General features: G+C 38.1%; 1 protein-coding gene across 2 annotated transcripts in view; it reads left to right on the forward strand.

Annotated features, from left to right (window-relative positions):
- Positions 1-19,381, forward strand: part of SPAG17 (sperm associated antigen 17) — a 259,459-nt gene that overhangs the window by 191,427 nt on the left and 48,651 nt on the right. For both annotated transcript variants that reach the window (XM_064282366.1, XM_003409619.4), the window contains exons 27-31: positions 895-1,073; positions 5,821-5,980; positions 12,339-12,556; positions 15,768-15,909; positions 17,829-17,983. In XM_064282366.1, coding sequence (XP_064138436.1) covers positions 895-1,073; positions 5,821-5,980; positions 12,339-12,556; positions 15,768-15,909; positions 17,829-17,983 — 854 coding nt within the window. The remainder of the gene's footprint in view (positions 1-894; positions 1,074-5,820; positions 5,981-12,338; positions 12,557-15,767; positions 15,910-17,828; positions 17,984-19,381) is intronic.

Consider the following 19,381-nt stretch of genomic DNA (forward strand, 5'->3'; position numbering starts at 1 on the left):
CCAAAATATTTTTTCCACTAGCCTGATACAGTCCTTGAAATACCACCATTACACATTAATTATTTTATTAAGAATAATTCAAGAAAGTACTTTATAAGTTGAGAAAAAGAAATTATTCAGTTAGCAAAAACTGAGTAGCTACTATATACCAGAAATTCTTAATTATTCCTTTTCAAAAGAGCTTACTAGGTGCTTTTTTTTCTTTAATTGCCAGCTAAAAGCAGAGATGTAAGGATCTTGGAAACCCTGGTGTTGTAGTGGTTAAGCACTACAGCTGCTAACCAAAAGGTCAGCAGTTCGAATCCACCAGGCACTCCTTGGAAGCTCTATTGGGCAGTTCTACTCTGTCCTATAGTGGTCATTATGAGTTGGAATCGACTTGACGGCAGCCGGTATGGTATGATAAGGATCTTGGTTAGAAGTGAGAGGATTATATTAACTGGAAAGATGATAAACTGTCTAGGAAGGGCAAGCCTGAGTGTGAGTGACTTCCCAGGGACTCTTAGTAACCAGGAGACACAAGGGTACCATTGGGCACCAGGGACAAAGATTACTCAAAGGTGTGTGAAGAGCACCAAAGGGGAAGTAAGAGGATATTAAGACAGCAAACTCTGCTTCCTTCATTATTTTGCCCCGAGATGTCCTGAACTTCATTAGAGAGATTGACTTGGTCAAAGAAAAGGCACCTGTTATGCCTTTTATTCACTATACTTGAATGTGACAAGGTCATCAAAGGACCAGTACTCTGAGCCATTTGCCAGGACGTGGAAATGACCCTATTATCCATATGCAGACAAAAGAATGAAAATAATCAAAGCAAGAAGATAAAACCCAAGCCTCAGAGCATTGCCCAGTCCACAGTAAGACTTTATTTATTTGTTTGTTTATTTTAAGATCAGTATGTCATGGATGAGGAACCTTCTTGGGACATCATGGTCCGACAGAGCTACCCGCAGAGACTGAAGCACTCTGAGTTCTATAAAGCAGTAATGCCACCAGTGGAGCAGGAGGCATCGAGAGTTATCACCAGTCAAGGCACTGTTGTCAAATATATGTTGGATGGCTCCACACAGGTAAAAGAATATGTTGGATAAATTATTCTTCTCTGCTGCCAAGTAAAATGGGTGAGGGACAATTTTGTAGTGGGAAAGAGGAACAGTGCACTTGAAAATGGAATGATACTTTAAAATGAAAAATGAAGACTATACTATGGTTATTAAAAAAAAAAACCACTACTTATGCAAATACAGGATACAAATAAACTTGTCATTTCTACACACAATCCAGAGTTCAGATTGGACACAGTGTTTACCTCCCTCCCTCTCAAGGCACCTTAAAATAAGAAGAAAAAAAAAAAAACCCTGTAAATAATAAATTTATAACAACATGAGAACAAAAAGGTATATTATTAATGGATCAGAAAATTTGGAGAATTTTTAGAAAACACAAGTCAGATGGGATCAGAATGATGGAGAAAGAAGAAAAGTGTCATGGATTGAATTATGTCCCCCAAAAATATTTGTATCTATTTGGCTAGGCCATGATTCCTAGCATTGTGTGATTGTCCACCATTTTGTCATCTGAAGTGATTTTCCTATGTATTGTAAATCCTATCTCTATGATATTGGTGAGATGGGATTTGCGGCAGTTATGATTGGATTGTGTCTTGAAAGAATCTCTTTTGAGATATAAAAGAGAGAAGTGAGCAGAGAGGCAGGGAAACTTCATACCACCAAGAAAGCAGTGCTGGGAGCAGAGCTTGTCTTCTGGACCCAAAGTCCCTGCACAGAAAAACTCCTAGTCCAGGGGAAGATTGATAAGAAGGACCTTCCTCCAGAACCAACAGAGAGAGAAAGACTTCCTCTGGAGGTGATGCCCTGAATTTGAACTTGCAGCCTACTAGACTGTGAAAGAATAAACTTCTCTTTGTGGAAACCATGCACTCATGGTATTTCTGTTACAGCAGCACTAGATGACTAAGACAAAGAGCAAAGTTTAAAACACATGCAAGAGAAAACCTGCTGTGAAACTGAAAATCAAAATGAGAGTTCTAACATAGACATTTCACAAATGGAGCACACTGGGTTCAGAAAATCAGGGTAACACCCCAGGTAACTCACTACTGCCTGAAGAATGAGAACCAGAAGCCAAATATCCAGAAGCCATATTCCTGCTCCACCCTGCCCCAGTAATCACAGGGGAGAAGCTCCTATGACAAGACACAATGTCCACCTAGAAGGGAAAAGGAATTCTCAATAAGAAATGTAAGTACTGGCCCAAGATCATCAACGTCTGAGGAAAATCAACCTCATGAAAATGAAGTGCAAAATGCAATAAACAGAAGAAATAACACCTAAAAATAAGGATGAATAGTTAAATGAAAAACTTGAAAGTGTGTGAAATTAACATGCATAAATACTTGAGAAATCATAAGTCCATTAAATAATTTTTGAAAATTGCTATGGAAAAAAATCAAGAGTTCATAGAAATTAAAAGCTAACAATTGTGAAAAATCAAAGGGTGGTGAGATTATGAGAGAAAGAAAAGCTAACAGACTAGAAGGAGAAATCTGTATAATAGAATTTCCTAAAGAAGAAAATAATGAGAATGAAGGCAGAAAATAATGAAAGAAATAAGAAAAATTCCCAGAGCTAAAAGAAAAAAGATGCTTCTGATTAAACAGGGCTACCAAATGCTAATCAGGGCTGATACTAATTATCTTTAAAACATTCACATTTAGATATGTCATAGTGCATTTTAGGACTCCAAGGATAAAAAGACATCCCAAAAGCTTTCTGAGGGGAACCAGTTACCTAGGAAAGAATAAGTAACAGATGTTAGTCTTCTCATAGATGGTACAAGTCAGGGTTTTTCTTTTCATGTTTATTGGAAAGCTATAGATACTGACACTAGATAGATGTATCTATAGGACCTGTCTTAGTTATCTAGTGCTGCTATAACAGAAATAGCACAAGTGAATGGCTTTAACAGAAATTTATTCTCTCACAGTCTAGGAAAATAGAAGTCCAAATTCAGGATGCCAGCTCTAGGGCAAGACTTTCCCTCTGTGTGAGTTCTGGAGGAAGGTCCTCGTCATCAATCTTTCCCTGGTCTAGGAGCTTCTCAGTGCAGGAACCCCAGGTCCAAAGGATGCACTCCATTCCCTGGTGCATCTTTCTTGGTGGCATGAAGTCCCCCTCCTCTCTGCTCACTTCTCACTTTTATATCTTGAAAGAGATTGACTCCAGATACAACCTAATCCTATAGGTTGTGTCCTGCCCCATTAACATAACTGCCTAATCCTACCATATTAACATCACAAAGGTTAGGATTTACCACACTGTTTTAGTCATCTAGTGCTGATGTAACAGAAATACCATAAGTGAATGGCTTTAACAAACAGAAGTTTATTCTTTCACAGTCTAGTAGGCTAGAAGTCCAGATTCAGGGCATCATCTCCAGGGGAAGACTCTCTCTCCCTGTCAGCTCTGGAGGAAGGTCTTTGTCGTCAATCTTCCCCTGGACTAGGAGCTTCTCTGTGCTGGGACCCCGGGTCCAGAGGATGCACTCTACTCCTGGCTCTGCTTTCGTGGTGGTATGAGGTCCCACTGTCTCTCTGCTCAATTCTCTCTTTTATATCACAAAACAGATTGGCTTAAGACACAATCTAATCTTGTAGATCTCACCAACATAACTGCCAATAGTCCATCCCATTAACATCATAGTGATAGGATTTACAAAATATAGGACAATCATATCAGATGACAAAATGGTGGAAATCACACAATACTGGGAATCATGGCCTAGACAAATTGATACACATATTTTGGGGGGACATAATTCAATCCATGACAAACACATAGGATAAATATATCCGATCACAAAATGGAGGACAACGACGCAGTACTGGGAATTATGGTCTAGCCAAGTTGACAGATATTTTGGCAGGGACACTATTCAATCCATGACAGTACCTGTAGGTATTTCAGACACTAGATAGATGTTGACAGAAACTAAATATTTGAATATGTGTGCTTAAACTTTAAGAGTAATTATTAGGACAGTTGAGATGTTTCAACAGATGCAGTCCTGGAAGTACTCACTCATCTATGCCAAAAAATTTGGAACACAGCTACCTGCCTAACCAATTGGAAGAGATCCATATTTATGCCTATTCCCAAGAAAGATGATCCAACTGAATGTGGATATTATTGAACAATATCATTAATATCATAAGCAAGTAAAATTTTGCTGAAGATCATTCAAAAGCGGCTGCAACAGTATATTGACAGTAAATTGTCAAAAAACTCAGGCCAGACTCAGATGAGGACATGAAAGAAGGAATATCATTGTTGATGTCAGGTGGGTCTTGGCCATAAGCGGACAATACCAGAAAAATGTTTAGCTATATTTTATTGACTATGCAAAGGTATTCGACTACGTGGATCATAACAAATTATGGATAACATTTTGAAGAATAGACATTCCAGAACACTTAATTGTGCTCATGAGGAACCTGTACAGAGATCAGGAGGCAGTCATTCTAACAGAACAAGGGAATACTTCGTGGTTTAAAGTCAGGAAAGTTGTGCGTCAGGGTTGTATCCTTTCACCATACCTATTCAATCTGTATGCTGAGCAAATAGTACGAGAAGCTAGACTATATGAAGAAGAGCAGGGCATCAGGATTAGTGGAAGACTCATTAACGGCCTGCATTATGCAGATGACACAACCTTGCTTGCTGAAAGTGAAAAGGACTTGAAGTACTTACTGATGAAGATCAAAGACCTTCGGTATGGATTATACCTCAACATAAAGAAAACAAAAATCCTCGCGACTGGACCAATAAGCAACATCATGATAAATGGAGAGAAGGTTGAAGTTGTCAAGGATTTCATTTTACTTGGATCCACAATGAACAGGAAGCAGCAGCCAAGAAATCAAAAGACCATTGCATTGGGCAAATCTGTTGCAAAAGGCTTTTTTAAAGTGTTGAAAAGCAAAGACTTGAAGGCTAAAGTGTGCCTGACCCAAGCCATGATATTTTCAATCCCATCATATGCATGTGAAAGCTGGACAATGAATAAAGAAGACTGAAGAAGAACTGACACCTTTGAATTGTGGCGTTGGCAAAGAATATTGACTATACCATGGACTGCCAAAAGAATGAACAAATCGGTCTTGGAAGAAGTACAACCAGAATGCTCCTTAGAAGCAAGGATGGGGAAACTATGTCTTACATACTTTAGACATGTTGTCAGGAGAGATCAGAACCTGGAGAAGGACATCATGCTTGGTAAAGTACAAGGCAAGCAGAAAAAAGGAAGATCCTCAATAAGATGGATTGACACAGTGGCTGTAACAATGGGCTCAAACATAACAATGATTGTGGGTATGGCGCAGGACTGGGCAGTGTTTCATTCTGTTGTACATAGGGTTGCTATGAGTAGGAACCTCCACAGCACCTAACAACAACATCAGGACAATTGAAATAAAATTGATAATTTCTCAACTGCATACAGGAAGGGTGAAGAATGGGGCAAAAAAAGTAAAACTCAAATCAATCCAACAAAAGGCAGGAAATGGAAAGGAAAAGGAAGGTAAATGGAAAACATGGTGCTGGTTATTAAGCTATCGTCTCTGAGTTCCGAATCCACTCTTTTATAATATGCTTTGTAATGCTGGGGCTGGGAACCTGCAAATGATATTTTTTCTCTTTTGGATTATTTTTAATGCATTTCAATTTGGCACATGGTGTTTATTGTTAACCAGTCTCTTCCTCGCTCCTGAGAATCTGAGAAATGTTTATTTTCCTTCAGATTCTTTTTGCAGATGGAGCTGTGAGCAGTAGCCCCGATTCAGGTCCTATTTGTTCTCCTCCTGAAATGCCAGCAAGCCCTCATAATGGAGATTTGATGGACTCATTCTCTCAGCAAAAATCAGAAACAGTGCCATCTGAGACTGTCATCACCAAGAAAGGTAAAGATGGAAGCCTTTCAATATGTAATGGATTTAATAGTCTTCAAGAGCTGAATAAATGTCCATTACCATTTTCATTTTTTATCATTATTATGGGGTCCCAGGGTGCTACTGCTAAATGAAAGGTTGGAGGTGGGAGTCCACCCTGAGGCACCTCAGAAGAAAGTCCTGGCAACCTACTTCCAAAAAATAGCCGTTGAGTTCTGAGTCAGGCCAAAGCCAGGGTTTCCAGGGAGTTGCCAGACAGATCAAATAATGACAATTCTCTGCAAATGGGGCTTCCTGGGAGTGTTCCAAGCCTGTCGTGCTCCCTCCAGTGACTGCTAGGCTGCTGGTTTTCAGTTCCTGTGCTTGTGAGGCAAGGTGACTGCAGAACTTGGAATAGGAGGGGTGGGAGTAGGGCAAGTTATAACATCACAAAGCCTCTGTTTTTATTGAGATTCAGCCATTTTTCTTGAATAGTTTCTTGGATTGTTGCAATCATTTGCTTAATTTCCAGAGTTTGGAAAAAGTTAATTTGGACAATTTTTTTCCAGCGTTCTCACTGCATTGGTGGAGGATCAGGTTTTTTGGCGGCCTTTACTCTGCCATTCTGGAAGTACTTCTCCCATCCCACAAGATTCAATACTTAGTTTTTTCATTATTTCTCAGTTCTAAATATTTTCTGATTTCCTTATGACTTCTTCTTTGACCTATGAGCTAATTAAACTTGCTTCAAAATTTCCAAATGTGTAGGGTGTTTCTAGTTTGTTTTTATAATTGATTTTTAACTAATTCTTTGAAACATGGTTTATAGCCTCATATGTGGTCAAGTTTTTCTATTTTATCCTTTTTAAGCTCTGTATGTGCTTTAAAAAGAACATATTTCCTATAATTATTTGGATACATTGTTGTTTTCATATCTGTTAGATCAAAACTTGTTGGTTGTATGTCCAGCTCTATATCCAAGTCCAGCAAACTTTTTTGTAAAGGATAAGGTAGTAAATATCTTAGACTTTGTGGACCATATGTCCTCCGTCACAACTACTCAGTTCTGCCGTTTCAGCGTGAAAGCAGCCAAATGAGCATGGCCGCGTTCCAAAGAAACTGTATTTATTGAACTAAATTTTAAATTTCATGATCTTCATCTGTCATGAAATATTACTCTTGATTTTTTCAAGCATTTAGAAATGTAAAACAGCATTTTTGCTCCACAAACCGTACAAAAACATACAGCAGGTCATGCTTGGCCCACAGGCCAAAGTTTGCCAACTCCTATTGTACATCCAAGGAGCCCTGTTGGTGCAGTGGTTAAAGTGCTTGACTGTTAACCAAAAGGTCAGCAGTTCAAACCCACCAACCATTCTTTGGGAGAAAGATGTGGCAGTCTGTGTCCGTAATGATTTACAGCCCTGGAAACCCTACAGGGCAGTTCTACTCTGTCCTATGGGATCACTATTAGTTGGGATAGACTCGATGGCCATCAGCTTGGCTTTATTCTACATCCTTACACATTTTTTAAATCTACTATATTAATTTATTTAACAGAATATATTTAAATGTCCTGCTATAAGGATAGAACGGTTTGTTCCGCCCTGTGCTCCTCATAATTTAATCTTTATTTCTGAGGCGATTCTGCCTTTCTTATAGTTCTGTCAGATTTTCTTTATGTATTTTGAGGCGATGGTTTTAGGTGCTTTCAAATTTAGAATCATTGTATTTCAATGTTGATAATTACCTTTTATGATTCTGCAATGACTTTTCTAGAATTCTTTTTTTGTTTGTTTTAATATCCATTTTATTTATACTCTTACATGTTGTTTTTAGGTGCTGTTGAGTCAGTTTTGACTTATAGCAACCCTATGTACAACAGAAAAAAACACTGCTCTGTTCTGTCCTGTCCTCACGATCTTGAGCCCATTGTTGCAGTCACTGTGTCAATACATCTCACTGAAGGTCTTCCTCTTTTTTGCTGACCCTCTGCTTTACCAAGCATTATGTCCTTCTCCAGGGACTGGTCCCTCCTGATAACATGTCCAAATTATGTGAGGCGTAGTCTCTCCATCCTTGTTTGTAAGGAGCATTCTGGTTGTACTTCTTCCAGGATAGATTTGTTCATTCTTCTGGCAGTCCGTGGTATATTCGATATTCTTCTCCAACACCATAATTCAAAAGCATCAATTTTTTTTCTGTCTTCCTTATTCGTTGTCCAGCATTAGAATGCATACGAGGCAGTTGAAAATACCATGGCTTGGGTCAGGCATACCTTAGTCTCCAAAGTAACATCTTTGCTTTACAGCTATATCTGCTATTATTTAATACTTTCACAATTTAATTTTTCACACTCCTATTTTATTTTCTGTGGTTTATGTTTAAATATGTCTCTTGCAAGCAGCATATAGGTGAATATTTTCAGCATTTAATTAGATAATTTCTGTCTTTCAACTGGTCCATTTATTGAATAACAAATATATCTGGATACATTTATCTTATTTTTTGCTTTCTGTATGTCATGACTGGAAACCCTGGTGGTGTAGTGGTTAAGTGCTATGGCTGCTAACCAAAAGGCTGGCAGTTCAAATCTACCAGGCACTCCTTGGAAACTCTATGGGGCAGTTCTACTCTGTCCTATAGGGTCGCTATGAGTTGGAATCAACTCAACCACAACAGCTTTGCTTTTTTTTTTTTTTTTTTGGTTATATTTCATGACTGATCTGTTTGGATTTTTTATATTTCCTACCTTCTTTTGGATTGATTGTTTTTTCTTGTCCCTTTTTTTCTCTACCAGTTTAAAAGTTATATTCAAATATTTCTATTCATTTTGTATGTTGCCCTGGAAATTTTATCATGCATACATAATATAGCAAAGTTTTTAGTTAATCAGTCCCTTTATCTTCCTCCAAAAACATCTTGGACCTTGGAAAACTAATTTGAATTACACTCCCCTGACTTTTATACTAGTATGGTCATATATTTAATTACCATCTTGCCTTTATGAAACTGTATTATCTTTGTTTTGTATAGTTAATGCTTCTTCATATTTATCCACATAGTCAGTTTCTTTTTCTCTACAATTCTTCTTACATCTCAGGCCTTCCTCATGCACTTTTGTCTTCCTTCTGCATGAAGTTCATTCTTTGAAAAAAGAGTTCAGTGGTTGGGACCTGCTAGAGGCATACTCTCTTGATATTTGTTTTTCTGAAAATGTCTTTATTTTGTCCTCATCCTTGAAAAATAATTTCACTGGGTATAGAATCCTAGATTGACAGATGTTTCCCCTCAGTATGTTGACAATAATCCTTCATATGCTTCTGGCTTCCAATATTCCTGCTAAAAAGTTGGCTGTCAGTCTAACTGTTGCTTCTTTGAAAATAAACTCCCTTTAAAATAGTCTTATCTTTCATTTATTATAATTTCAATATGATTTAACTAGGGGTGTGGATTATTTTTTTATTTATCTAAGTGGAAATACATTTGACATCTTGAATCTCTTCATTCGTTTCTTTCACTGATTCTGGAAAGTTCTCAATCATTATCTCTTCAAATATTGTTTCTGATCCATTTCTTCTTCTAGAATTCCAGTTAAACATAAATTAGAGTCTTTTTAACCTCTCTTTCATTGCTTCTATTCCTTTAACTCTCTGAGCTTCATTCTAAGTAATTTCTTCAGTTCTGTCTTTCAATTCTCTTTTAAACTGAATTTTATCTTCTGTTAAACCTGTGTTAATTTTTTAAAATCAGTTATTTTTTCCTATCTAAAATTTCTCTTTTTTTCTTTTTCCAAACTGCCTTCTCTTTAGTCATATATCCAGGCTCCTTTTTATTTCTGGAATCATATTAAGCACACATATTTTATATTCTGTGTCTGCTAATGCCAATATCTAAATAATTCTACTTTCTGTTGTTTTTGTTGGCTCTCACGTCAAGTTCCTTGTTTATTGTGTCTTCAGTGATTTTTGACTATGAAATAATCATTTCTTTCTTAGTGCTTTAACTCTAAATTCTTTGGACCTGGTGTAAAGGTAAGTTTCTTCAGAAAGAATATTGGTTTCAGAAATGATTTTTGCAGGTGTTTGGAGAACCAATAGTCTCAGACTACTTTAAATTATTAATTTAAGGAACTTCTGGGGGTGCCACCCAAGCAATGTGGATTTTAGCTGCAAATCTACTTAAGGGTTTGCTTATGGTTGTACATTTTCAAAGGACTTTTTGCCCTCCCTGCTTAGCACCAAGTTTTAACACTGGCAACTTTTCTAGCAGTCCTAGTGGGAGAAGGGACTGGCTTATTTCTATTAATAATTGTCCTTAGTCCAAGGGAATATCCTTTTTGGGTGGGAAATTTTGGAGTGCTCTTATTTAAACTCTCCTCCAGCTTGGGCAGGCTCTGGCATTCATCTCTCCCTAAGTCCCACAAGGTTGGGAAAACCAATGCTCAAAATCACCCAGTTTGACAAAGACCCACAGGGCTAAAGCCAGCTTCAGTACTATTTTTGTACCTTTGGGGGGGTTCTCAATTTTAATCAGTCCTTAGCTTGAGTTGACCTTACTCATAGTTAAACAGATCACAAATGCATTCAAGAAGATTGTTAAAAGATATTATCCAGTTGTTTTAGTTATTCAGTGGAATCCTGAATATCTAGTCTGCCATGTTGCTAAAACTGCCTGTTTCTTTCCTCTTGCCATTGGTCTTACCCTTGACCAGTTCTCTTTGCTTCATTGGCCTGTGTACTTAAAAATGGAAAATTATAGTTAAGATTTCAGAATATATATATCTGTATGTCACCCTTTCTTCCTTCTATTCACCTCCCATATCCATCCTCATCCTTTTATGTTCAAATTTGTCCCTCAGTCTACACTGTACCAAAACTATACTTGTTTATCTTTATTGCTGTCTTTCATTTCTACTACTTCCATAACCTCCTAACTGCTTTGCTTGCTTTCATTACTATCAATTCTCCACATTCCTGCAAAAAAATCTAACTAATCTACCCACATCACTATCACTCTTAAAACTCTTTAATTTCTAAATATCACCTATAGGATAAAGTCCAGGTTAACGTACCATAGAGGCCTGCTTAATTAACCAGTGCCTACCTTTACAGTCTCTTCTTTCAACCAAAATCTGCTTGAAATTTGTCCTCCAGTTACATTGGCCTGCTAGTAGTTGTCTGCAAATACCCTGCTATTCCTCAACACTGTTCTATTTATTATGCCATTGCATGTGCTGGAATGGCCTTTTCATAGCTTACCTGTCTTGAAAAAAATAATTAAATAAATAAGAAGAGAAGGACAAAGCAGAGGAAGAAAAAGAAAAGGAAGAAAGTAGAAAAATAATTCTTGAAACACGTGCTACCCATTCTGGAGGATCTTCTCTCAACTTATTCTGAAAGTGACACTATTTTTGCTCTCCATCAATGCTCTGGAAATGTAAATGGACCTAAATGAAACCTTAGGGAAATGGACAGGCTTAGCTTCACTGGTCACCCTCCCTGCCCCCATTATTTAAGTGTGCATTGTAAGCTGAGATCCATGCCCTGAATTTAAAATCTTCCTGGAGTTAACAATCTTTTATCGTGTTTTCTTGCAATTCAGTTCTGGGTCTGAGTTTACTTCATCACTGAGATTGATAACACCAGCAATTATCATCTACAGATTACTCATCATTATGCAAATGTAGTAAACCTACCTTGATAGAAGTATTGAGATACAGTTAACTAAATTCCGTGAAGGTATCTTCAGTTCCATTTTTCTGTTCCAAAGGGATGGGGAGGAGATAGAGGAGGATGTATCAAATGGTGCAAAGTCATAATTAAATTGTACAAATTCCTCTTCCCTAGTGACAGGTTATAGATATGCCTGGCAAGTAAAGTTCTCCAGATCTAGGAATGAAGGAAGGTGTTTCCTATTTATGGCTAACAAAATGATAAAATTAGGGAAATGAAGAGTTAAAAATCTAGTAAAATTCCAGAGTCCAGTAAGTCAAAAGAGAAATTATGAGTATTTGTCAAATATATGGGGAGAAAAGTAAGCTTTAAAAACCAGGGTACAGAACCCAAAATCTAAGATCCAGAGAGATGTAAGCAAGACTCAGAAGTATACAGAAATTGACCAGAATAGATATTGTTGTGCCATAGACAGTTCTGTACCTGTACGTATGCGTTGGAGACTAGGGTGTATGACAGGAGTCCAGCCAATATTCAGATAGTCATAACTTGATAGTTTTTTTTTGCTGAGAAATAATTTAATTGATGAAATACCAGCTAGTACTGCCTATGCCATAACGTCTGAGGTATAGTATTCACTGTATCAAAACTTAATGATTTATATAATTGATGTTATAGTCATATTGTTGTATTTAATTTTACTTGGACTTCCACAGGAAAAGGTCACAAAAATCAGTCATCAGTGGCACATAAGAATGAAATCCATGAACCTCCCCCAGAGACAGCGCAAACAGTGACTCCTGTGGAGGTTCACGTAGGCACTTGGTTTACAACCACACCTGAAGGAAATCGGATTGGCACCAAAGGATTAGAAAGAATAGCAGACCTGACCCCGCTTTTGTCCTTTAAGGCCACAGATCCTGTCAATGGAACGGTATGGCAAACTATTTTATTATTGCAATTTTTTTTAAATCACTAGAGTCCTGAAACAGCACATAGAAAGTGCCTGACAAACAATAAATTTTCAATAAATATTTGTTATGTAATGGACAGGTGGATTAATGGATGGATAGATGGATAGATGGATTTATCTTCTCAAATCTTAAAACATCATGTGGCTTATCTGACCAACATAATGTATCATAATTCTTCTGTGAATATGTGTGCATGTGTGTGCTTTAGATGAAGGTTACAGAACAAATTAGTTTCTCATTATACAATAAAACACATATTGTTTTGTGACATTGGTTGCCAACCCTGCGATGTGTCAAACATTCTCCCCTTCTCTACCTTGGGTTCCCCATTTCCATTTTGTCCAGCTTTCCTGTCTCCTCCTGCCTTCTTGTCCCTGCCCCTGGGCTGGTGTGCCCATTTAGTCTTATATAGATGGTTGAGCTACATGTATTATTGTTTGTTTGGGGGGCCTGTCTAATCTTTGGCTGAAGGAAGAACCACAGGAGTGACTTCAGTACTGAGTTAAAAGGGCTTCTGGGGGCCATACTCTCAGGGTTTCTCCAGTCTCTGTCAGATCAGTAAGTCTAGCCTGTTTTTTGTGAGTTTGAATTTTGTTCTACATTTTTCTTCCACTGTGTCTGAGTTCCTCTATTGTGATCCCTGACAGAGCAGGCAGTGGTGGTAACTGGGCACCATCCAGTTGTACAGGACTCAGTCTGGTGGAGGCTGTGGTAGTTGTGACCCATTAGTCCTTTGGACTAATCTTTCCCTTGTGTCTGGTTTCCTTCATTATCCTTTGCTCTAGACAGTATATCATAAAATTCTTTAAGAGGCAGGTCACAAATTTTCTATACCACTTTTAAGACATATATGATTAATGACGTCATGTATTTCCTTACATTGAATGTATTTGTGTATATATCATATCTTCTAGAAGGCTGTGCCTTATTCCTGCTTCTTTATGTTCACTTGCAATGAATAATAGAAATGTGTTCATGATCTTTGACTTCAAGAAACTTAGGGTGTATGGAAGGAGTTAAGACATGCTCAAATTAACTGAAGAATTCAATACCACAGAGCAACCATAAAAAAGATTTTATTTGTAGCATAACAATAGGTAGCAAATGAGTGGTATGAAAAAAAAAAGATTTTGATTGTGATAGCTAATCAAAACTTCTATGTGCCAGGCTTTCAGTTAGGAAGTCTGCATACATTATCTTATTCAGTCCTCACCTCAGTGGATATTATTACACAGATGAGGAAACTAAGCCTCAGCAAATTAAGTAATGTGGTCAAGAGCACGTATGTAGGAGATGGTAGAGCCAGAATTAGAGTGAGTTGTTGGTGACTAAAAACAGCTCCCCCCATTCCTCAGCTATCCCTCTAACATCATATATGAAGCTTCCCAGCACACTCTGGATCTAAACAAGATGCAGAATTTCTTCAGGGTGCCTCATCTCTAGCTTCTGGACTCCTACCATTGTTTATAACCATGTGCTGCTGGTCACAGGCCAAATATCTGCTTGCTATTGAGATGAATTACATCTTCCAGCCAAATATGTTTTCCTTTCTTCTTCAGCCTACTTCTGAAGTAATTTCAGAATTTCTTACCTTGTTTGCTAGTCATTTTTTCTGTGAGACTCAAAGTACGAAACATCTCAGGAAGCTGGATTTTTGTTTGTTTGTGATCACTTCAAATAAGTCTCCTAAATTTAGTCCCTGATGTAAATTGTTTGGTATTTTTTTAATCAACATTTTTTATTTAACAACTCTTAAACTTTCTTATTAATCTCTACCACCATTATGGAAGCATAAGCCAACATCCAAAAGTCTGGACTCAAGCGTGAGTTAAACACCAAGCACCAACATAATAATAATGATTTACTGAGTACTCACTGGGTGCCAGACCGTGTTTTCAGTGCTTTCTGCATACTAACTCATTTAATTATCACACACACACACACAAAACAATTGTTATTTCCATTTTACAGATGAGGCAGCTAGGTTTCAGAGAAGGTTAAGTAATTTGCCCAAGATCACACAGCTCAGTAGTTGTCAAAATGCAGACCTCAGAAGGCTGCGTTCCAGACCCTGTGTGCTTAACCACCATGCAAATAGGACCAAGAATCTGACATTACCATTGGAGACGAACTTGAAAATGGATGTGTTTTTTCCCACACCTGACAAGAAGTAACACATTTTAGAGGAATAGGCACCATCCTCGGGGTGAGGCAGACGTGGTTTGAGCCCTAGTCACACTCCACTCCTGATTAGACATATGATTTAGGGCAGGTTTCTAAGCTAGGTTTTCTTACTCATATGAGGGAGATAATCAAGTTCTTTCTTGAAGTGGGATCTGAATTGCATGTCTCCATGTCCACCACATGTACACACACACCTGTGGATTTACAGCTCCAAATAGTCAATGATTTAGCTAGTGTTTAAGGACCTGTCTGACTGTTCTTTCAGATTGGAGCACTTGCCAGTTCTAACTGAAATTTTTCCGTGATTCCTATTCTAGCCCACATACTTAAAACTCTTCAGTAGTGCTGTTTTCGCTTTTCGGATAAAATCCAAAATCCTTAATATGGCTTAAAATCCTCCCCAATCTATTATATTATAATTACAATATTATTTATATTTGGGGGGACACACTTCAATCCATGACATACTATTTTGATGACATTAGGCCCAAGATTTGCATGTGAATCCACAGTTCTCCCCATCCAGGTCAGTCCTGCAGATCAGGGGCTTTACAGCAGGAAAGATACCACATTTATCTCAACTCCGTTTCCAAGGAAATGTGACCTATGGTCATTTCCCCAGATAGACCTGGATCAGCCCAGTCCTGATGTTAACTTTTTACTCACAAATATGCTGAAGTAGAAGGGGCACCAGCTTGGAAGCCTGTCAGCTCTTAATCCAAATACCAGTCTGGCTCTTACTTGTTGAATGATCTTGAGCAAGTTTCTTAACATCTTTAAGCCTAAGTTTCCTCATCTGCGAAATGGGGATGCCGCTTCTTGCTTCCCAGACTTCTTGCAAGAATTAGATCGGGTCTATGAGATAAAACTTTCACTGATAGTCAGGATTTTGATGGTACCATTTTTGTCTTAAGTGGGGCACAAAAATAAGCACACTTAGGACTAACCACCTGGCCAAATGCTAATGCTCTGCCTTCACACATTCAGGTTATGACAACTCGAGAAGACAAAGTGGTCATCGTTGAGAAGAAAGATGGTACTCGTATAGTGGATCATGCTGACGGCACCAGAATCACAACCTTCTTTCAAGTTTATGAAGATTGTATTCCTCCAGATGATCAAGAAACAAGTAAGTTTAATTTTTCAAGACTCTGACAGTATTTTATACATCTTTAACACAGAATCCTCACTATTGTTGAACACACATATAAGAAGAAAATTTTTTAATGATGTCAATCAAGTAGAATTTATGCATTCCAAAGTGGGGTCTAAGAGGACCTTTTATTATGGTCTTTATCCTCAGTAGAGACTGGAGTGATGATGGCTCTGATAGGCTGATGGAGAGTAATAACGTCTTTCGAATTTTCACCGCTAAAGTTCTATGGTCCAGATTGATGGTGATTAAAAGCTAATAATTGTGCCCTAACTGTCCTGGACATCATCCCTCAGACTTGTTTCTTTGGATCCTTAAGGCATCTCATTTGCATAAATAGGTGACCACCTATAGGTCTTCCTTAAATCTGAGCGTGCCCCTCATTGTCAGGAAGATTGTATGTGTGAAAAGAAAGCTGCAGCTGCTAATTAACTGGAACCTGCTCAGATAACCTAAAAGCCTACTGTCCTTCCTAACCCAAATTTAAACAAGATTTTTAGAGAAAAGTTATCCCCTTGACTCTGTTTTCTTTAACACCAAAGTTTGCTTAGTGCATTAAATGCCGCAATGCCAAATTAAGTGCAACGAAATTGGAAAGTTAGTGAAAAAAGGGGAACTTTCGCACAGCACTGACTAGAGTGGAAATTAAAACAGCCATTTGGAAGGATAGTTTAAAAATATCTAGTAAATTGAAAATGTGCATACCATATGACACATTAACCCTACTTCTGAGTATATGTATAAAGAAACTCTTACGTACCATATTTTTACACAAATAACACAAGCATTATACTTTTTTTTTTACCAACCACACCCTCCCCAGGCAAGGTATTTTCATAAGCACATTATGCTAATATGAAAATACTTCGTGGAAGGAGGGTGCAGTTGGCAAAAATTATGATGCGTGCATTAATTGCATAAAAATATGGTATTTGCACAAGCAAATACAGGGGTGTTCCTCAAGGTACCAGGTATAAAATTCAGATATTGGAAAAAATGTAAATGTTCATCAGTGGCAGAATAGAAACAATAAAATGTTGTATATTCTTACAAAAGAATACTATATAGCAGTTGAAAGGAATATGCACACACAGACATATATACAAACAACATACATTAAGATGGCTCCAAATTCATTGCTGTCAAGTTGATTCCTACTTATAGCGACCTTATAGGACAGAGTAGAACTACCCCATAGGGTTTGTAAGGCTGTACTTTTTCCAGAAGCAGACTGCCACACCTTTCTCCCATGGAGCAGCCGGTGGGTTTGAACATTTTGGTTGGTAGTCGGGCACTTAACTATGTACCACCAGTGCTCCTGTCAAGGTGGTCAGAGGTCTCAAAACATTGTTAAGTGAAAAAAGCAGGTGTAGAATGATACATAAATACATAATTTATGTGAATTTAAAGCATACTTAAAATATTTCGTACATATATTTTATAAAAGATAAAAATGGGTTGTGAGAGAGGGGAATAAACCCAAAGATAAGGATAAAAGTGAATTTCAAGTTTATAATTTTTTTCATATATATGTATTAAAATTTTTTAAGGAAATATGGCAAAATGTTACCAAGTATAAATTTTGATTGATGGATACATGAGTAGTCAAATTATATTTCATGCTTTTCCGAATGTTTTAAATTTCTCAAAATAGAAAAAGTAGTGAGAACAAGACAATACACTAAATTAAGTCCAAAGATTTCCTCTAAAATGACAAAGAGAGTAGGCCACACTCTAACCCTGTGGAATTCTCAGCACTTGGTCTCTACTTTCCAATTGTGTTATTTCCACGGGAGGGCCACCCAGCCAGGAGACAGCCGCAGAATCAGCAGGCTGAGGCCTGTTTCCCAACAAATGCCTCCCAGCAGATCTGCTAACCTTGCATTTGCTCATAGCCGAAGGTCTTCAGAGTGTCACCAGGCAGGTGAAGTGCGTGCGGATAGAGAGCTCACACTATGCCACTGTCATCACCAACTGCGAGGACAGTAGCTGCTGTGCCACCTTTGGGGATGGAACGTCTGTTATCGCAAAGCCACAGGGAACATACCAGGTAGGTGTAGGAGAAAAATGAGGAGGGCCAAAGATAAGTATCCATTCTGCTAAGAAAAGCCCACCTCTCAGGGCAATGGAAAGCCCTGCAATGTAGACAGCTATTGTCTCTTTTTCTTACCTGATCTTAAAATACACTTCTCTTGTCATTCTCTTTTTATCTGTGAAGGCTCTTTTTACAAGTCATTTCAGAAAGACATTGCCCTGTTTGTTTTATAAAGAATTTAATACCTTTGAATCAAATATATGAACCAAAACATATTTGCAGAGGGTCCCTTATATGCTGCCACTGTGAGTGTTATAAGCACGTTCATAACCTGGCTCATGCCTACCAGACCAGCTTCATCTCCTGCCACCTCTATCCTCATTCTTACTCTCCAGTCCATTCCCACTCTACCTAATCCCCTAATCCCCTCAGAGTAGATGGAGAGGTGGGAGGGAGCATACGGTGTGTATGGAGGAGGGCAGCTCAGCTTGCCTAGCTGAAGCAAAGCTTTGTCCTTGGAAGGAGGGAGGAGAGCACTACACGTACCTCCCTCCACCATCGTGTACTTCCCTATTAAAGACAATCACCCCTTGTCAGCCTGCAGTCCCTTCAGTCTTGGGAGGATTTTTAACTTTGCCTTTCCACTTGCTGGAGCAGGGAAGCCAAGACCAAAATGTCACACTGAATGTCACAAAATACTGAGAGTTCAGAGCCAAGAAGATAATAGATAAAACCTCATTAACAAACATTTGTTACTGTGAAAGTTACTGAAGGCAGTTTATTTCTCCTATCTCTCCTAATACTGTTATTCTAATCCCTTTTCATCTAATTAGATTGTTATGAGGCAAGGAAGATGCTGAAATTGAGAGATGACTGTGAAATGTTGCAATTGGAGAACCAAAAAAAAAACCAATTGCTGTTGAGTCAATTCTGACTTATGATGAACTCATGTGTCAGAGTGGCTACTGTGCTCCATAGGGTTTTCAATGGCTGATTTATGGAAGTAGATCACCAGGCCTTTCTTCCAAGGTGCCTTTGTGTAGACTCCAACCTCCAACCCTTTGGTTAGCAGCTGAGCATGTTTAATAATTTGCACAACCCGGAAGAAGGTGCTTTTTTTTTTTTTTAAACTTCTGAATGTCCATTTTTTAGCCAGGTTGGAAGCATCCATATCCTAGCCCCATATGTCCTAGCAGACATCATTAGAATCTGTTAAGATTCTGTGATGAGGCTTGCTTTTGCCTTATTTTTAAGATCCCACCAAGCCCTAATGGTTCCAACTATAAGGGCAAAGGGGTTTTGAATCATGAAAACAAACACATGCTGGAATAAGCTTTCTAACTACTCTTCTATATGAGACTGATTTAGCCTAAGTGATTCCTTTGAGGAAGATATGGAAATGTAAAAAAATCA

Source organism: Loxodonta africana, chromosome 3, assembly GCF_030014295.1.
Source record: "Loxodonta africana isolate mLoxAfr1 chromosome 3, mLoxAfr1.hap2, whole genome shotgun sequence".
In the NCBI taxonomy this organism is placed as follows: Eukaryota; Metazoa; Chordata; class Mammalia; order Proboscidea; family Elephantidae; genus Loxodonta; species Loxodonta africana.